A 13,736-nucleotide genomic window follows, 5' to 3' on the forward strand; every position below is an offset into this window, starting at 1 on the left:
GGATTTATGTTTTGGGACGAATCCACGTCACCAAAAATATACTTCTTGTTTTGAGCCATTTTTTAGCAGATAGTTTTATTTGTAAATGAAAATAACTAGTAGTATTTACTAAAATTAATCGTTCAATAAGCTTTATTAGCATTTTCGTAGTTTTATTGTTTTCCATCGCAAAAAGAAAAGGAAAAAAAAGAAAGGACAGGAAGAAAGAGGTTCGAGAAACCCCCAGAGTAGGGCTTGGAACCAACTAAACCCGGAGAGATAGAGTCGAAATCAGAGTAAAATTGGAGCTCAACGACGATAGCACAAACAACGAAAGAGAGAGAGAGAGAGAGAGAGAGAGAGAGAGAGAGAGAGAGAGAGAGAGTATGGAGGAGGAGGAGGAGGAGGCCATAGGCTCTTCAGCTAATCCGCTTTTGGTCTTCAAATCATCTTCTCCAAGCCCTACCCCTGCTGCTAGGTATGAAACCCCCTCTTTGCCCTGGGGCGCAATTTGCACGACATGTATATTTGTATGTACAGTGTTATATGCATATTTAGGGCGTTATGTTAGGGTTTTTTTTACCTAATCTTTGAAAGACTCGTCTTGATTTGTTGCTCGATCTCTACAATGGTTCATTGCTCGATCTCTGTAGGGTTTTCAATGAGCAACTTGATACACATTCTATCTAAGAAGGCGCTGAAAACACAAAAGGAATTTGTTATGTAGTTATTGAATTCGTGAGTTGGGTAGGGGAAATGCGTCCCTTTTTTTGGTAGCTCAGGCATGAAGAGTTTTGACTTAATTGGGAAGTAACCCTGATTCGAAGGATGAGATTTTGTGTGCAGTACCAGGAGAATTGGAGGAAATATGAATTTGACCGCTTTTGTGCAGTGCACTGAGAACCCATGTTGAGCTTGCCTACAACATCCCTCGGTAGATTTTTATAGATGATGATAGTATATAACCATAAGCCATAAGGTATGTTACCCAACAATTGAAGAGAAATTTGATAAAATATTAGCTGATGCATGTTACCCAACAATTAGGAACGTTCTCTTCTTTCTTTATTTTTTCTCCCTCCTTTTTTTTTGTGGTGGGTGATGGCCTTGCTCGCTCCCTCTTCCGTTGTCTTATGTCATAACATGCTTTTGTATTTTGCAGAAGATTGATGAGGGTTTTAATCTTAATGGATTCTGAAAATTTTCTTCAATGTCTCTAGAAATAATCAAGAATCATTTAACAACCGTGCCCCCTCACCCACCCGAAAAAGTCTTTCATTTCCTTGAGGGTTAATCATATCTAACCCTTGACTTGCTATCAGTTCTGCATGGGCATCATCCCCTGCTGTGCCAGTGAATGCTGGAAGTATAGACTGGTTGGATCATGGACAAGGGTCCAAAGCAGGTTCTCTATCTCGCATTGGTTCGCAGAACCTTCGGACTTTGCTGAGCACAAGTGCTGGTGGTTCTGACCTTGGATCATCACAGCCTTCATGCAGACCGTGGGAAAGGGGGGATTTACTGAGACGTCTTTCTACTTTCAAGCCTGCAAATTGGTGTGGGAAGCCAAAGGTTTGTACATTAGTTCATACACACGTCTGTTGGATCTTTAAAGTGTCTGCATGAGCTCTCTTTGCATATGTAACCAAATGAAAACATTTGTTTTCAGTGTTTTCTTATTGAGATCAGTACAATAGATACTCGTACCCATCTGGATCTGTTTGGAAAGTCTAAACTCATAATAGATGTCTTGCATGAGCTCCTACGCAATTCCAGTTAAATTATTTTGTGAGCTGTGTTTTGGAAAGCCAGAAATGTGGCTTTCTTTTTGCTTAGCAAAAAAAAAAAAAGCCAGAAATGTAGCCAGCATTGTTTACTTCATGATCTGAGTAGAGATTAACAGTGATTTGGAAAACCAAAAATGTGTCCAGCTTTGTTTACTTGACAGTCCCTCAATTTTTAGTTCGTTTATATGTGCCATATTTTCGGGGATACCCCATTTCTGCTTTCAGATTTGAAATAATTGTCTTTCCAGCTTTGACGTAGTTCCCCCCTTAAGCCAGATAGGTATGTCTTAGATGTTTTTGTGTCCCATGTCATCCTTCCCTTGAGAAGAGGTGCTTCATTTAGTATTCAGATGTCTGGTTAGTTTCTAACACGAGTGGGTGTTAAGGGGATAGGGGGAGGAGGAAGCTTGCCTTTCCCACAAGTTCTAAGGGGAAGGAGAAAGCTGCACTACTGCTATTTTTTATTTGAGAAAGAAAAGATTGTCAACGATAAGCAATAAGTAGTTGGGAGCAATTTACCTATGAAAAATGAAAATTAAAGAAAAACAGTTGTTGCAAGCAATAAACATACCGAAGAAAGAAAGAAAAGCATAGAGAACTTATTTACTCACAGAGTCTTTGTCTAGTTGCGAGTTCCTTTGGAAGCCAAGTGCAGTGTCTGGTAAGGTTGAAATTTGAGATCCAAGTGGTGGGAGGAGCTGAGCATATGGTTGCATAGGGGTCCTGAGATCCCTACCCTGTTAGCGCATACATGCTTCATGCCTTGTTATTTGCCTTTTCTTTAATCTCAAGGATTAGGTGGCACCTTTCTGGAGAAACTTTGTTCCTACGGCTACTATTATTGTAGAGTTGCAGAGAAGCATTAGTGATCAATTCATTGCAGCTCTTCAACTCTTCATTAGGGCTCTGCCAATAAAGTCTGGAATTTGTCTTCTCCCCCACATCTGATCTCAAAAGCAGGGAAAAAGAAATCCTCTCCTAGTCTCCTTTCCTTAAATCTTACCTTCTACTGCTGTTTCTTCCGTTGGCTTAGGTGTTCAATCAGCAATCAATTTGTGGATTTTGTTTTCCTTTTGTTCGTAAGGGTGGTTATTGACATCAGTACTTGTTCTATGCCTAGATATAGGTGCTTTATACTTTTGACTCTGTGCTTGGTTTTGCAATGAACCTTTAACTTTTTCCCCTCTATTCTGCAGGCTGCAAGTTCGTTGAATTGTGCTAGAAGAGGCTGGGTAAATTTTGCTGTTGATAAGATTGAGTGTGAATCATGTGGTGCAAACCTGCAGTTTGTTTTATCAGCTTCCTGGACACCTACAGAAGGTGCATTTTGCTAATTTAGTTACTGTCTTGAGCTTTTGACCTTGTTTCTAGTATTTTCCATTGTTCGGGCATCAAGGTTGGGTTGGAATAAACCCCAAGGGTCGGCGGGGTGAGAGTCACCTGGCACTCAGGGGCCTCAGGAAGCCTTTGGTTTGGGGTTCAACCCTCACTCCCTACTATCAATCCCTGTGCTGGGCGAATCTATTGGGTCTTTGCCCCAGCTTTAATGGCGCATTTTTGTGTGCTGTTATAACGAACAACAATGAAATACAAATATCAAGGAGGGCTTACCCTCATGTATAAAGAATTAGTAGGCATACATTCCGGGGATTTATTTTACACAGTAAGGAAGGAATAGACCATTTCTTACATATCGAAGAAGAAAAAGAAGCAGCATTGGTCCTAACATCATTCACTATTTTGCTCCTATAGCGAATTAGGGGACCTATTAATATCTCTAACTCTAAGATGCCTATTTATTCTCTCTTTCCAAAGAGGCAAAGATGATGAGCCATAGCCAGCCCAAAAATGATTTCTTGATGATGTCATGGAAGGGAAACTTTGTGTTCATATCATGACCTGCTTTATTATGTAGAACCTGAAACTCTGCCACTACCCTCTGTTAATATTCCATATTGATGCTCACAGACAGTTACTTGCCTTGTGTTGGGAGCATTAGAATTAGTGCTTCATGCTTATTGATTAGCTTATGGTTTCATCTCTTTAATTATCTTCAATGAAGGTGAAGGTGCTGCAGAAGACTTTGCCAAGCAGCTAGATGCAGCGCACAAAGTCAGTTGTCCTTGGAGAGGAAATAGCGGCGCAGAAAGCTTGGTGCAGTTTCCTCCTGCTCCCCCATCAGCTCTGATAGGGGGTTATAAAGATCGCTGTGATGAACTGCAGAATAATTTTTTGGTTTCGTCTTTATTCAAAATTTGTTTGCATTTGTTAGTTTTACGCCAAACTTTTATGTGATATTGGTGAGTAAGGACGAGAGGAATTGGAAAAGTAAAAAATTTTGACTTTTACACAAGTATTTTGGGAAATATCCAAAGAAAAACTCAAAAAGTCAGTTTTTGGACTTTTTCTTGATTATTTCCCAAAATACTAGTTTAAAAGTCATGATTCAACAAACGTGACCGGAATAAGCACTAAACTAGATACGTGACTGGAAAACATAAAGGCTAGAGAATTACCCCATTCTTGTAGAATCAGAAGGGATAACAAAATTTGGAAGAGTTTCATACACGATCGTGTCAAGAGGAATATGTTCCTTTGGGGAAACTTGTACATCATCTCTGAAATGATGAACAATGTTCTACTAACTGCTTCTGGATTGCCAGTAATAGTTCGAAGATGGTCAACCTCCAAAGCACACTGATGAACGGGGCGACGGGCATCCTTTGGAGCAACCTCAATCAATGCCCCTATCTTGGTCCTCAATCTCTGTATCATACGCCCATCCTCCCCTATGCTAAGCCCAATCTGACTTTTGGGAACCAACTGTCTACATTCATGTTTGTATCTCATCCGCTTAAAAAATCCTTCAGACGCAGCTGCAAAAATAGGGTGGACTCCCATAAGTGCGTCTTGGGCAGAGCATGCCAGCGGCTTGGCATCATCAAAGTCGTCGCCTATCTTCAACTCTTCTATCTTCTTGACATAGCAATATATCGTTATGACTCGATCGTCTGAACCTGCGACTGGATCTCCAACCTTCACCCTGGCATTCGTCTCCAATTCTATTGATTTTAGCAACCTCCCGGCCTTTCCAATTACACTCCCAACGTAGTTGTTCGGGCACAATAGCCTATAAAGGATGAGGAGATCACCCCCCGGCTATCTCGTCGGGAGTGATCTCCTCATCCTTTATAGGCTATTGTGCCCGAACAACTACGTTGAGAGTGTAATTGGAAAGGCCGGGAGGTTGCTAAAATCAATAGAATTGGAGACGAATGCCAGGGTGAAGGTTGGAGATCCAGTCGCAGGTTCAGACGATCGAGTCGTAACGATATATTGCTATGTCAAGAAGATAGAAGAGTTGAAGATAGGCGACGACTTTGATGATGCCAAGCCGCTGGTATGCTCTGCCTAGGACGCACTTATGGGAGTCCACCCTACAATTGCAGATACGTCTGAAGGATTTTTTAAACGGATGAGATACAAACATGAATGTAGAATGCTGGTTCCCAAAAGTCAGATTGGGCGTATCATAGAGAAGGATGGCCTACGATACAGAGATTGAGGACCAAGATAGGGGCATTGATTGAGGTTGCTCCGAAGGATGCCCGCTCCGTTCATCTGTGTGCTTGCTTTTAGAGGTTGACCACCTTCCGACTATTACTAGCAATCCAGAAGCAGTTAGTAGATCGTTGTTCACCATTTCAGCGATGATGTACAAGTTTCCCCCAAAGGAACGTATTCCTAACATGTATGAAGCTCTTCCGAATTTTGTTATCCCTTCAGACCTTCCTATGTTTCCTTCCGGTGGATTCTACAAGAATGAGGTAATTCTCTAGCCTTTATGTTTTCCAGTCTGCTTATTTCAGTCACGTTTGTTGAATTATGACTTTTAAACAAGCATTTTGGGAAATATTCAAGAAAAAGTCCAAAAACTGACTTTTTGAGTTTTTCTTTGGATATTTCCCAAAATACTTGTGTAAAAGTCAAATTTTTTTACTTTTCCAATTCCTCTCGTCCTTACTCACCAATATCACATAAAAGTTTGGCGTAAAACTAACAAATGCAAACAAATTTTGAATAAAGACGAAACCAAAAAATTATTCAGCATAAGTTAATCACTAGTGTAAACACCGTCTAAGTTGTGCTTGATGAATATGCCAATGATTGTCGGTTAAGAAGTTCTGTTCGCAGGTGTTGAAATTCGTAAGGATTTTTTTTAAACAACAATTGGCTGCTTTTTAAAGAGATACTAGTTGATCCAAGTTAGGAACACTGTGGTACACGCGCTAGCTTAAGCTTTATTTTTTCAGTTTACTTTCCAAAACTAACAAATGCAATGATTGTCGGTTAAGAAGTTATGTTCGCAGGTGTTGAAATTCGTAAGGATTTTTTTTTAACAACAATTGGCTGCTTTTTAGAGAGATACTAGTTGATCCAAGTTAGGAACACTGTGGCACACGCACTAGCTTTAGCTTTATTTTTTCAGTTTACTTTCCAAAATCGTGGCTGTTAATTTTTCCAAAAGAGCTTTTATCTGCGCAACATCTTCCTACAACACTTATTGTGCCTTATTAATCTCTTCCATTAATTTCTTCAAACCTCGTTGTTCTTGCAGGATTCTTATTTTATATCATCAGGACATGCTGATTTGCTTACACGACGATACGAGGAACTGGGTATAGAACCCGAAGACTTCGTGGGCCAGGATATGTACTTTGGGTCCTTTCTAAAGTGTTGTGAGTTTGAAAGGACTTCCTTTATTGACTCTATAGTACGGAGTAGGGTTACAGTTACTCAGGATAGGGATAAAGTCAACGTGAGAGCAATAGTGAGGTGTAGTTGGCTGGCTCCCCCTGTGGACTTTGTTCAACTATGCACCGATGCAGCATATGTGAAGGCGACGGGGTTGGGGGGAGGAGGAGGAGTCCTTAGGGACCACACAGGGCGTGTCCTTGAACTTTTTAGTCTGGAGTTCTCGGGACTCTTGAGCGTAGAGGAGGCAGAGTTTCGAGCCTTTCAGTATGGCCTCTCGTTCGTTGCCAAGTACAGTTTCAGGAGGATTGTAATAGCTTCTGACTGTCTCAAGCTTGTGCAGGCCCTTCAAGGCCACTTGTCGGTGCCAGAGATTGACGGTGCTCCGAGGTATTCAATTATGCTATGTTTTTCTTTTCTTAGATTTATTTTAATTTTGTTTTGTTGTATGAACTAATTAAATTCTTTTTTTGCAAGGGAATTGGACTTTGCTTCGCTTGAGGACTACACTGTAGTCCATATGCCCAGAGATGCCAACGAAGCTGCTCATATTTTGGCGAAATGTGGTTTGGACTTGCACGGTTTAGGGGCTCTGGCGCGTGAGAGTAGGAAAAGATATTCGTTCAGACAGGCTAGACAGATCTGCAGAAAGGATGCTACGAATTTTGCCCATTTTAGGGTTTATGTACGTATTCCTTACTTTCTTTGTTTTCAGTTCGGTTGGAACAATAAAATGGTTAACCTAGTTTTATTGCAGTTTGTTGATGAAGAGGAGGCAAGAAATGGCCGTTCAGTCAAGACTTGTCCAGGTAATTTCTTGAATTGTATTTAACAGAAGTTACTTTCTTGTCTTAGTAAGTTATGATGAATGGAAAGATGTGTGCGAGATTCTGACATGTTCTCTTAAAAACAGCGAGTTCGTCTCAAGTGGTGCATCCTCGCTCGTCCTTGGTGCAGCAACGGAATTATCACTCAAGGGTTAGCCTTGTTATATTTATTATGTTCTTTGTTGTTCCATCTGTTTTTCTTTTGGGGGGTAATTGTTCTCAACCTTGATGTGTTGTTCCTTCTGGTTTTCCGTTAAAAGAAGCTTTGTGTTATAATAAACAGCCTTTACCATTTTGTGAGTACGACTTTTAGCGATTTTAAGGAAGACAACATAAATAAAAACATACTTTTAAAGTAGACCACATATATACGAAGATAGATACATGTAGCAAGAAGATCAGGAACTTCCTTGTCCCAGTAAAGAGAGATAATATTATGGATTACTGTATGATTGATTAGTATCTCTCTTGTTTTTGAACTCCCAACTAGGGAATGCATTTAGGTTTAAGGTTTTGACTGTAAATAGTGCACAATTAAATGGGGTTCCTAGTGAAATAGGATAGGTAAGAAATCTATTCTGTTTATAAATTTTTCCATGCTTTGCCCCACCCACTCGCACTCTGTTCTCCAAAGATCAAACCCTGATTTTGTCCCTGTTTGGTTGAAGTTGCGGAAAACCTGGTTGGAATAGTTATGTTGTATGGCTCGGAACCGGGGGGCTCATAGTTAGAATGTTAATCAGCCTGCATTGGAGTTATTGATAATTTGCCATAATACAACTTCCTTTGATCCTTTCATTCTTTGGCTGCTAAACCAAGTGTTCTTATTTTGATTTAGAGCGGGAAGGTCGACTCTTTCAGTGCTGGAAATGATTTGTCTGCAGAGTCTTGTCGGCGTGGGCATGAAATAACTGTTAATGTAAGTATCTGATGAGTGTTTTTTCCCTTATGTTAGGGTCCTTCCTATGACATCTGATGCTTTAATTGTACGTCTGCATTCCATTTGCTTGAACATTGTTGCGACAGTTTTCCCTCAAATTTCAGCTGATCTTGTTTTTTAAACATTGGATGTGGACTTTTGCTAAAATCCCGAGGATAAAGGTTTTCAAGCAGTACTAATTGCTTTCGGTTGGTCATGCTCTCTTATGAAACATTTGTCTGGGCATACAGAGTGTATTTTTTCCTTTCCGATGTGTATTATGAATCTCCTTTGTCTTCTATTATGTGCCTTCAATGTAGTACATGATTGAGTTTGGGTGGTTTTGCTTTGCAACTCCCATCAAGAACATGCGTGTCACTATTTCATCTATGTTTTTTGGATCTCCTCTATCTTCCGATATATCCTGTGTATAGTTTGATTGTTCATTAGATACCGTGTTGACTGTTGATGGATTCAGATGGCTTTGCTTGTCAACTCTGATCAGGGAAATAATGGGCTGCCTCCCTTTACTTCATTTGATGCTACTGGTTTACCTTCAGAGCTGCTTAGGGAGGTATGGATTTCCTTGTGACTATGCAACTCTGCATTGGGTAAAGGATATGCAAGTTTACGGAACTGGGTAGTAGAAGTGTTTTCTGTCATTTCTAGAGGTCCATTGTGAGGCTTCAGGACTCATTGTTGTTTTCCATCTTTAATGTTTGTCATAGGGGAGATATTTTGCTCCAGGGAGGAGCTAAATGTCATACACTGTGCCGCCTTCTTTTCGGGGGCTTGTACTTATTTGGAGCACACTTATACTGTGGGCCACTTTTGAGAAGGGCTTTCCGAATCACCCAAGTTTATGGCAAGGATGCCGTTGGTGATGATTCGGTGAGCCACTTGGTCTGAACAATAGAAGAGGTCCCTTTCTTCTCTGTAGCTTGCATCAGCAAGCTATAAATCCCTGGATTTGGGAGATGATGCTTCTTGTTGTGTACCACTCTCATTAGCCAATAGGAAACCAAGCACAGTTACTCTTCCGGTCTTCCCTGTACATCTGCTTATAGGGGTTACTTTTGCAGGTACGCCATGCTGGGTTCTCTGCATCTACCCCTATACAGGTGCAATCATGGCCGATTGCTCTTCAAGATCTTGACATTGTAACTGTTGCCAAGCCAGGTTCGGGTAAAACCTTGGGTTACTTGTTTCCAGGATCTATTCATCCCAGTCGCTGGCGTAATAATCCTCAGATGGGTCCAAGTGTTTTGGTTTTGTCGCCAACAAGAGAGTTGGCCACACAGATTCAGGATGAAGCTGTGCAGTTTGGGAAGTCATCACAAATATCTTGCACTGTAAGATGCTTCTGAACTTTGTGCAAGAAAGTGATTCTGTTTCATATCGGCCAATTTCCATATCCTAATGTTCTTTGCAGGATTCCCGATATTTGGTGGATTATTGGCTATTTATTTTTCGTTTCGCGAGAGGTCAAGAGTGAAAAGAAAAACCCTTCTGGATTGACAATGTAGTGCGGTAGAGTTGGTTGTGAATTGTGGTAATATGGTTCTTGGCATAATTGGAGCAGATAGCATGTATTTGTGCATCTGAACTCATGTTATTGCCTGATGAGTCGCTTCTCTTTCCATTTGCTCTACTCATTTTTGGTCCAAATCTTTGTTTAAGTTTAGCACTTCTATGGTGAAACAAAACTCGTTGTAGATAAGTTGATTCTGATGTAATCATTAATTCTGGAATTTCCTTGTTCCTGGATTATCCCAATGTCTTCCTTGTCAATAGAGAGATGGGCTACAGGGAAACAAACTCAATGTGTTCATGACCATCTTAATTAACTTCCTTTGGAAAGGAACAATGCAGTGTTTGATAATCCTTTCTTTCTTAAATGGTATTTTTACCAGAGTAAGTATGTAAAATTATGATATCTAAATCCATGTTGTCTCTGTTTGAGCAGATAGGAATCATTACTGGCGGTGGTTATTGGTATTCGTGGCCAACTTATCCTGTACAAAAAACCCCTATTTTATCCTCCATGAAGAATTCTTGTTATTCCCCAAGTTGGGATGTTCAAGTGAACAAGCAAATGAAAACAATGGAGCAGGGTTTGCCCAAATTTCTTTCAAGGGAGAAGCTTGCGTACATTGCAATGTTGATCAAGAGGGGGTTTAGAAGAGCTTCATTCTTGTAGGTGGCGTTTTTGGAGGTATCGCTATTATTTTTTATGAGCACTTCAATGCCGGTCTCTTTTGGCCATATTCATTGCAAAATTTCATTCCATGGTTCCGAGATGCAATCAGAGCAAACATTATTGCAGAGCTAGTCCTAAGTGGACTGTTTTTCCTTCTTTTCCGCGGTGTTGTACGAAGACCTTAGATTAGTAGCCTGGGGACTAAAAATAGAATTGACATTCCCATTTAGAATGAAGTTGTGGTCATCAGCAACTCTTGCTTCGACATTTTTAATCTACCTATGTATGGGATTGTTTGGCTATTGGTTATTCGCTCATCATGGAGGTTATTCTAATTGCTGGACCGGTGTTCAAGCTGTTTGATATTTGTTTCCGTGGATTCCTGTTACTTCTGATGTCGTTTCCTTTAGTTTTGGTTCTACTTTTGCCACAGGTTGTTTGGGCTGGTAGGATGCTACATGCACAACAGTTGTGCAAAACATCAAACACAACCAATCTCCATCCGTCCATTGTTGTAATAAATGGTCAAGATTCGTTCAAATTTTCCCTTGGAAGAGTTAAACTTTTCCTTTGAAGAGTTTTTTTTAAATCTAGAACGTCCAAACACATCTGAACGGTCAGAATTGGTTACACAACACACAACGATTGTGTGAGTATCATTTCCGTTTGGGCTGTTTGCTCTTTTGCTGCTGATGCCATCCAACGGACACTGACACAGAAACGTCGGGGGACACCGACACCACGGGGGCACTTACACGGACATGGCAGAGGACACTGTACACAGACACGACGGGAACATGGACATGGATATAGGACACGACTATTCTAACAAGAACCGAAATACATCGAAATTACAAAACAATGCATAGATTTTTGCAAGGCAGGAATTCTAGATATGATGTTTCACAAATACTTTTGCGAGGCCGTATGTTTCACTAACTTCCCAAAGTTTTTAAAGCTTTCTCTACTGACTCATAGGTATATGGTTGATCTTTATCGACCAAATATATTGATCAGGTCATATACTGGCCAATGGTAAGGTCCATTGACCACCACAAACATCCATGTCTAGCATACATTTAAATTGACTAAGGTTTCTGACTATTTAAGTTAATGATAAGGAAAACTGTAACCGCTGCGTATAATCTGTGGAAAAGCTGAAGCAAACTGAACCAGAATTTGGCTCGCCAAGGTCCAAAGTGTGCTCTGTGCTAAATTTGTTGCTTTAAACGCAATTGTGGGATTCACTCACTTATTGTAGAAACTATGCCCAACTACGATGTTCGTGTAGTTCCTTCCTGCTTTAAAAAGAAACACTATTGAGCTTTGCACTTGATCCATGCAGTTCCTTGCATCTATTTTTTGACCATGTCATATTCTCATGCCCCTTACCCTCAATCACACATGAGCTAATAGTTTTGTTTATTGTTATTCCGACTGATCAATTCAATTCCAGTGGCCATTTCGTATGTGGTGGAATAAATCGATTGAAATTTAGATTCCGAGTTTTGATCGGACACATTTCATGACTATGCTCGAGTTCAATTGTATTCAATATATGCAAAGAGACATTCAATTGTATTCAATATATGCAAAGAGACATTCGTTGATGCTTTACATTTTGTTTTGCTGTTGGATGGGCTTTAACTGGGTTGAGTGCTTTTGTCCTCGCATTCCCACCCCTGTGACAATAGTGAGTTACATGCCGCCTTTGTCCATCATCATGCTTACTAGAGCTTTCTTGTGGCCGCAACAAAATCTTTCACTCTGGCATAACTAGCATGAGAATTGCGGGCTTCGTCTTTTGAATCGAAGGAAGTTCCAGCCTTAGGTTCCCCTACATCCTTCGAATTTGGATCTTCCTCCAAATCATCACAACCCACTCCCAAAATAGTTTCATTGTTATCTGTGCCAAATTTGGGGGAGGAGTACCATCAGATATGCTAGCATTCAACTCAATTGGGAGTGGTGTGGAAGCCAGAAATCATTCCAAAAAGAGATTTTATCCCCAGCTACAAGTTGCATCTAATACCCTTAATAAGGACATCCCTACGATTCACGATGCTCTTCCAAGCCCAAGAACTTGAAGCAATTGGCTTAACAGAGAGGAAAGGCATGGAATGACAACTTTGAGAGGAAAAACTGGAGAAGAGAGTTGGGTTGGTCAAGAATTCTCTCAACTCTGTTTGGCTAAAAGAGCTTCGTTAAAAAGGTGCGAGTCCTTAATACCTAAACCGCCTGCAGATTTTGGAGCAGTAAAGAGGTTCGAATAGACTTTTACATGTACACACAAAAATCATTTGCATTGCGTAACTAAGTACTAAATGTATATAGACTTCATTCTTAAGCTTGAAAAATGGTCAAAATGCCCTGTTACTGAATTCCTGCTCTACACTTGTAAAGGTCACAGTTTGCCTTTGATTCTTCCTATTCCATAGCCTTCAGAACTGACAATAGAAGATCACAAGAGTGTTTGTGTTTTGCCCTTCCACAATGTTCGAAATGCATTCGCAGGAATACATCGGCGGATCACTCAAATATGCATATGAGAGGTTAGAAAAGCGAAAGCAATTGCTCGATCCAGTATCTTCAAAATGAGGAATCCACAGGATCAACTCAAAATCATTCCGATGTTTGAGCTGGCTTTGACGCATCTTGATGAATTTTTACGAGCACTAGTTAACCGCAATAATATATCGGAAAGTCACGAATATATTGAGCTTCAAACCCAGAGACCACTACACCAGCACCTACCACTCTCACCAGAGCTCAGGGTTGCTTCAAAGTTCAAACACAATTGACACCCCCAAAAAAGAAGACCCCATAGAAATTTATTAGAGATTAAAATTCTTTTCACCGGCGGTAGAAAACTCCACTTTTCCACCACCACCTTTTTCGGTCCTACCGTGTGTTTATTGTTGATCAGAATCACTCATCTTATAAACCTCATATAGTAGTGTATCCATGCAAAAAGACATCAATAGGAGTATTAAAAATTGAATTTTGCTTTGTAAAATGGATATATCTTTATTATTATTGACAGAAATCAGATCGTCCGTTTTATAAATCAAAATTCAAATTTTGATATATCTATCGACTTCCGATTAAGTTGGTTTTTTACATAGCAATACTGTATTGCATATCTTAAAATATGAACGGTTCAGATCACAACAATAGACACTCGGTGGGGTCCATAATAGGCGGTGGTGGAAAAGTGGAGTTTTACACCGGCGGTGGATAGAATTTATTCTCGAAATTAAAACATCAAC

At 40.2% G+C, this 13,736-nt stretch overlaps 1 protein-coding gene across 6 annotated transcripts; it reads left to right on the forward strand.

The window, feature by feature from the left end:
* LOC131323471 (uncharacterized) lies at nt 1–10,832 on the forward strand. Of its 6 annotated transcripts, XM_058355281.1 has the most exons (13): nt 1–457; nt 1,302–1,551; nt 2,963–3,086; nt 3,829–3,920; nt 6,385–6,911; nt 6,999–7,206; nt 7,279–7,330; nt 7,435–7,499; nt 8,187–8,267; nt 8,746–8,841; nt 9,350–9,619; nt 10,234–10,482; nt 10,793–10,832. In XM_058355281.1, exons 1-12 carry the CDS (start codon nt 366–368, stop codon nt 10,465–10,467), a joined length of 2,091 nt encoding a protein of 696 aa, XP_058211264.1. In that variant the 5' UTR covers nt 1–365; the 3' UTR covers nt 10,468–10,482; nt 10,793–10,832. The 6 variants fall into 6 exon arrangements, with proteins under 6 accessions (XP_058211264.1, XP_058211263.1, XP_058211267.1 ...); XM_058355280.1 differs by having other exon boundaries at nt 10,234–10,832; XM_058355284.1 differs by having other exon boundaries at nt 10,381–10,832.
* The last annotated feature ends 2,904 nt before the right edge of the window (nt 10,833–13,736 follow it).

This window comes from Rhododendron vialii, chromosome 4a, assembly GCF_030253575.1.
Source record: "Rhododendron vialii isolate Sample 1 chromosome 4a, ASM3025357v1".
Taxonomy (NCBI): domain Eukaryota; kingdom Viridiplantae; phylum Streptophyta; class Magnoliopsida; order Ericales; family Ericaceae; genus Rhododendron; species Rhododendron vialii.

Excerpts from the sequence above, each read along its gene's own strand:
- LOC131323471 (XM_058355280.1), top strand. The coding sequence starts at position 366 with ATGGAGGAGGAGGAGGAGGAGGCCATAGGCTCTTCAGCTAATCCGCTT. Across the intron at positions 6,912-6,998 it reads GAGATTGACGGTGCTCCGAG|GGAATTGGACTTTGCTTCGC; the intron begins GTATTCAATTAT and ends TTTTTTTGCAAG. Across the intron at positions 7,500-8,186 it reads AACGGAATTATCACTCAAGG|AGCGGGAAGGTCGACTCTTT; the intron begins GTTAGCCTTGTT and ends ATTTTGATTTAG.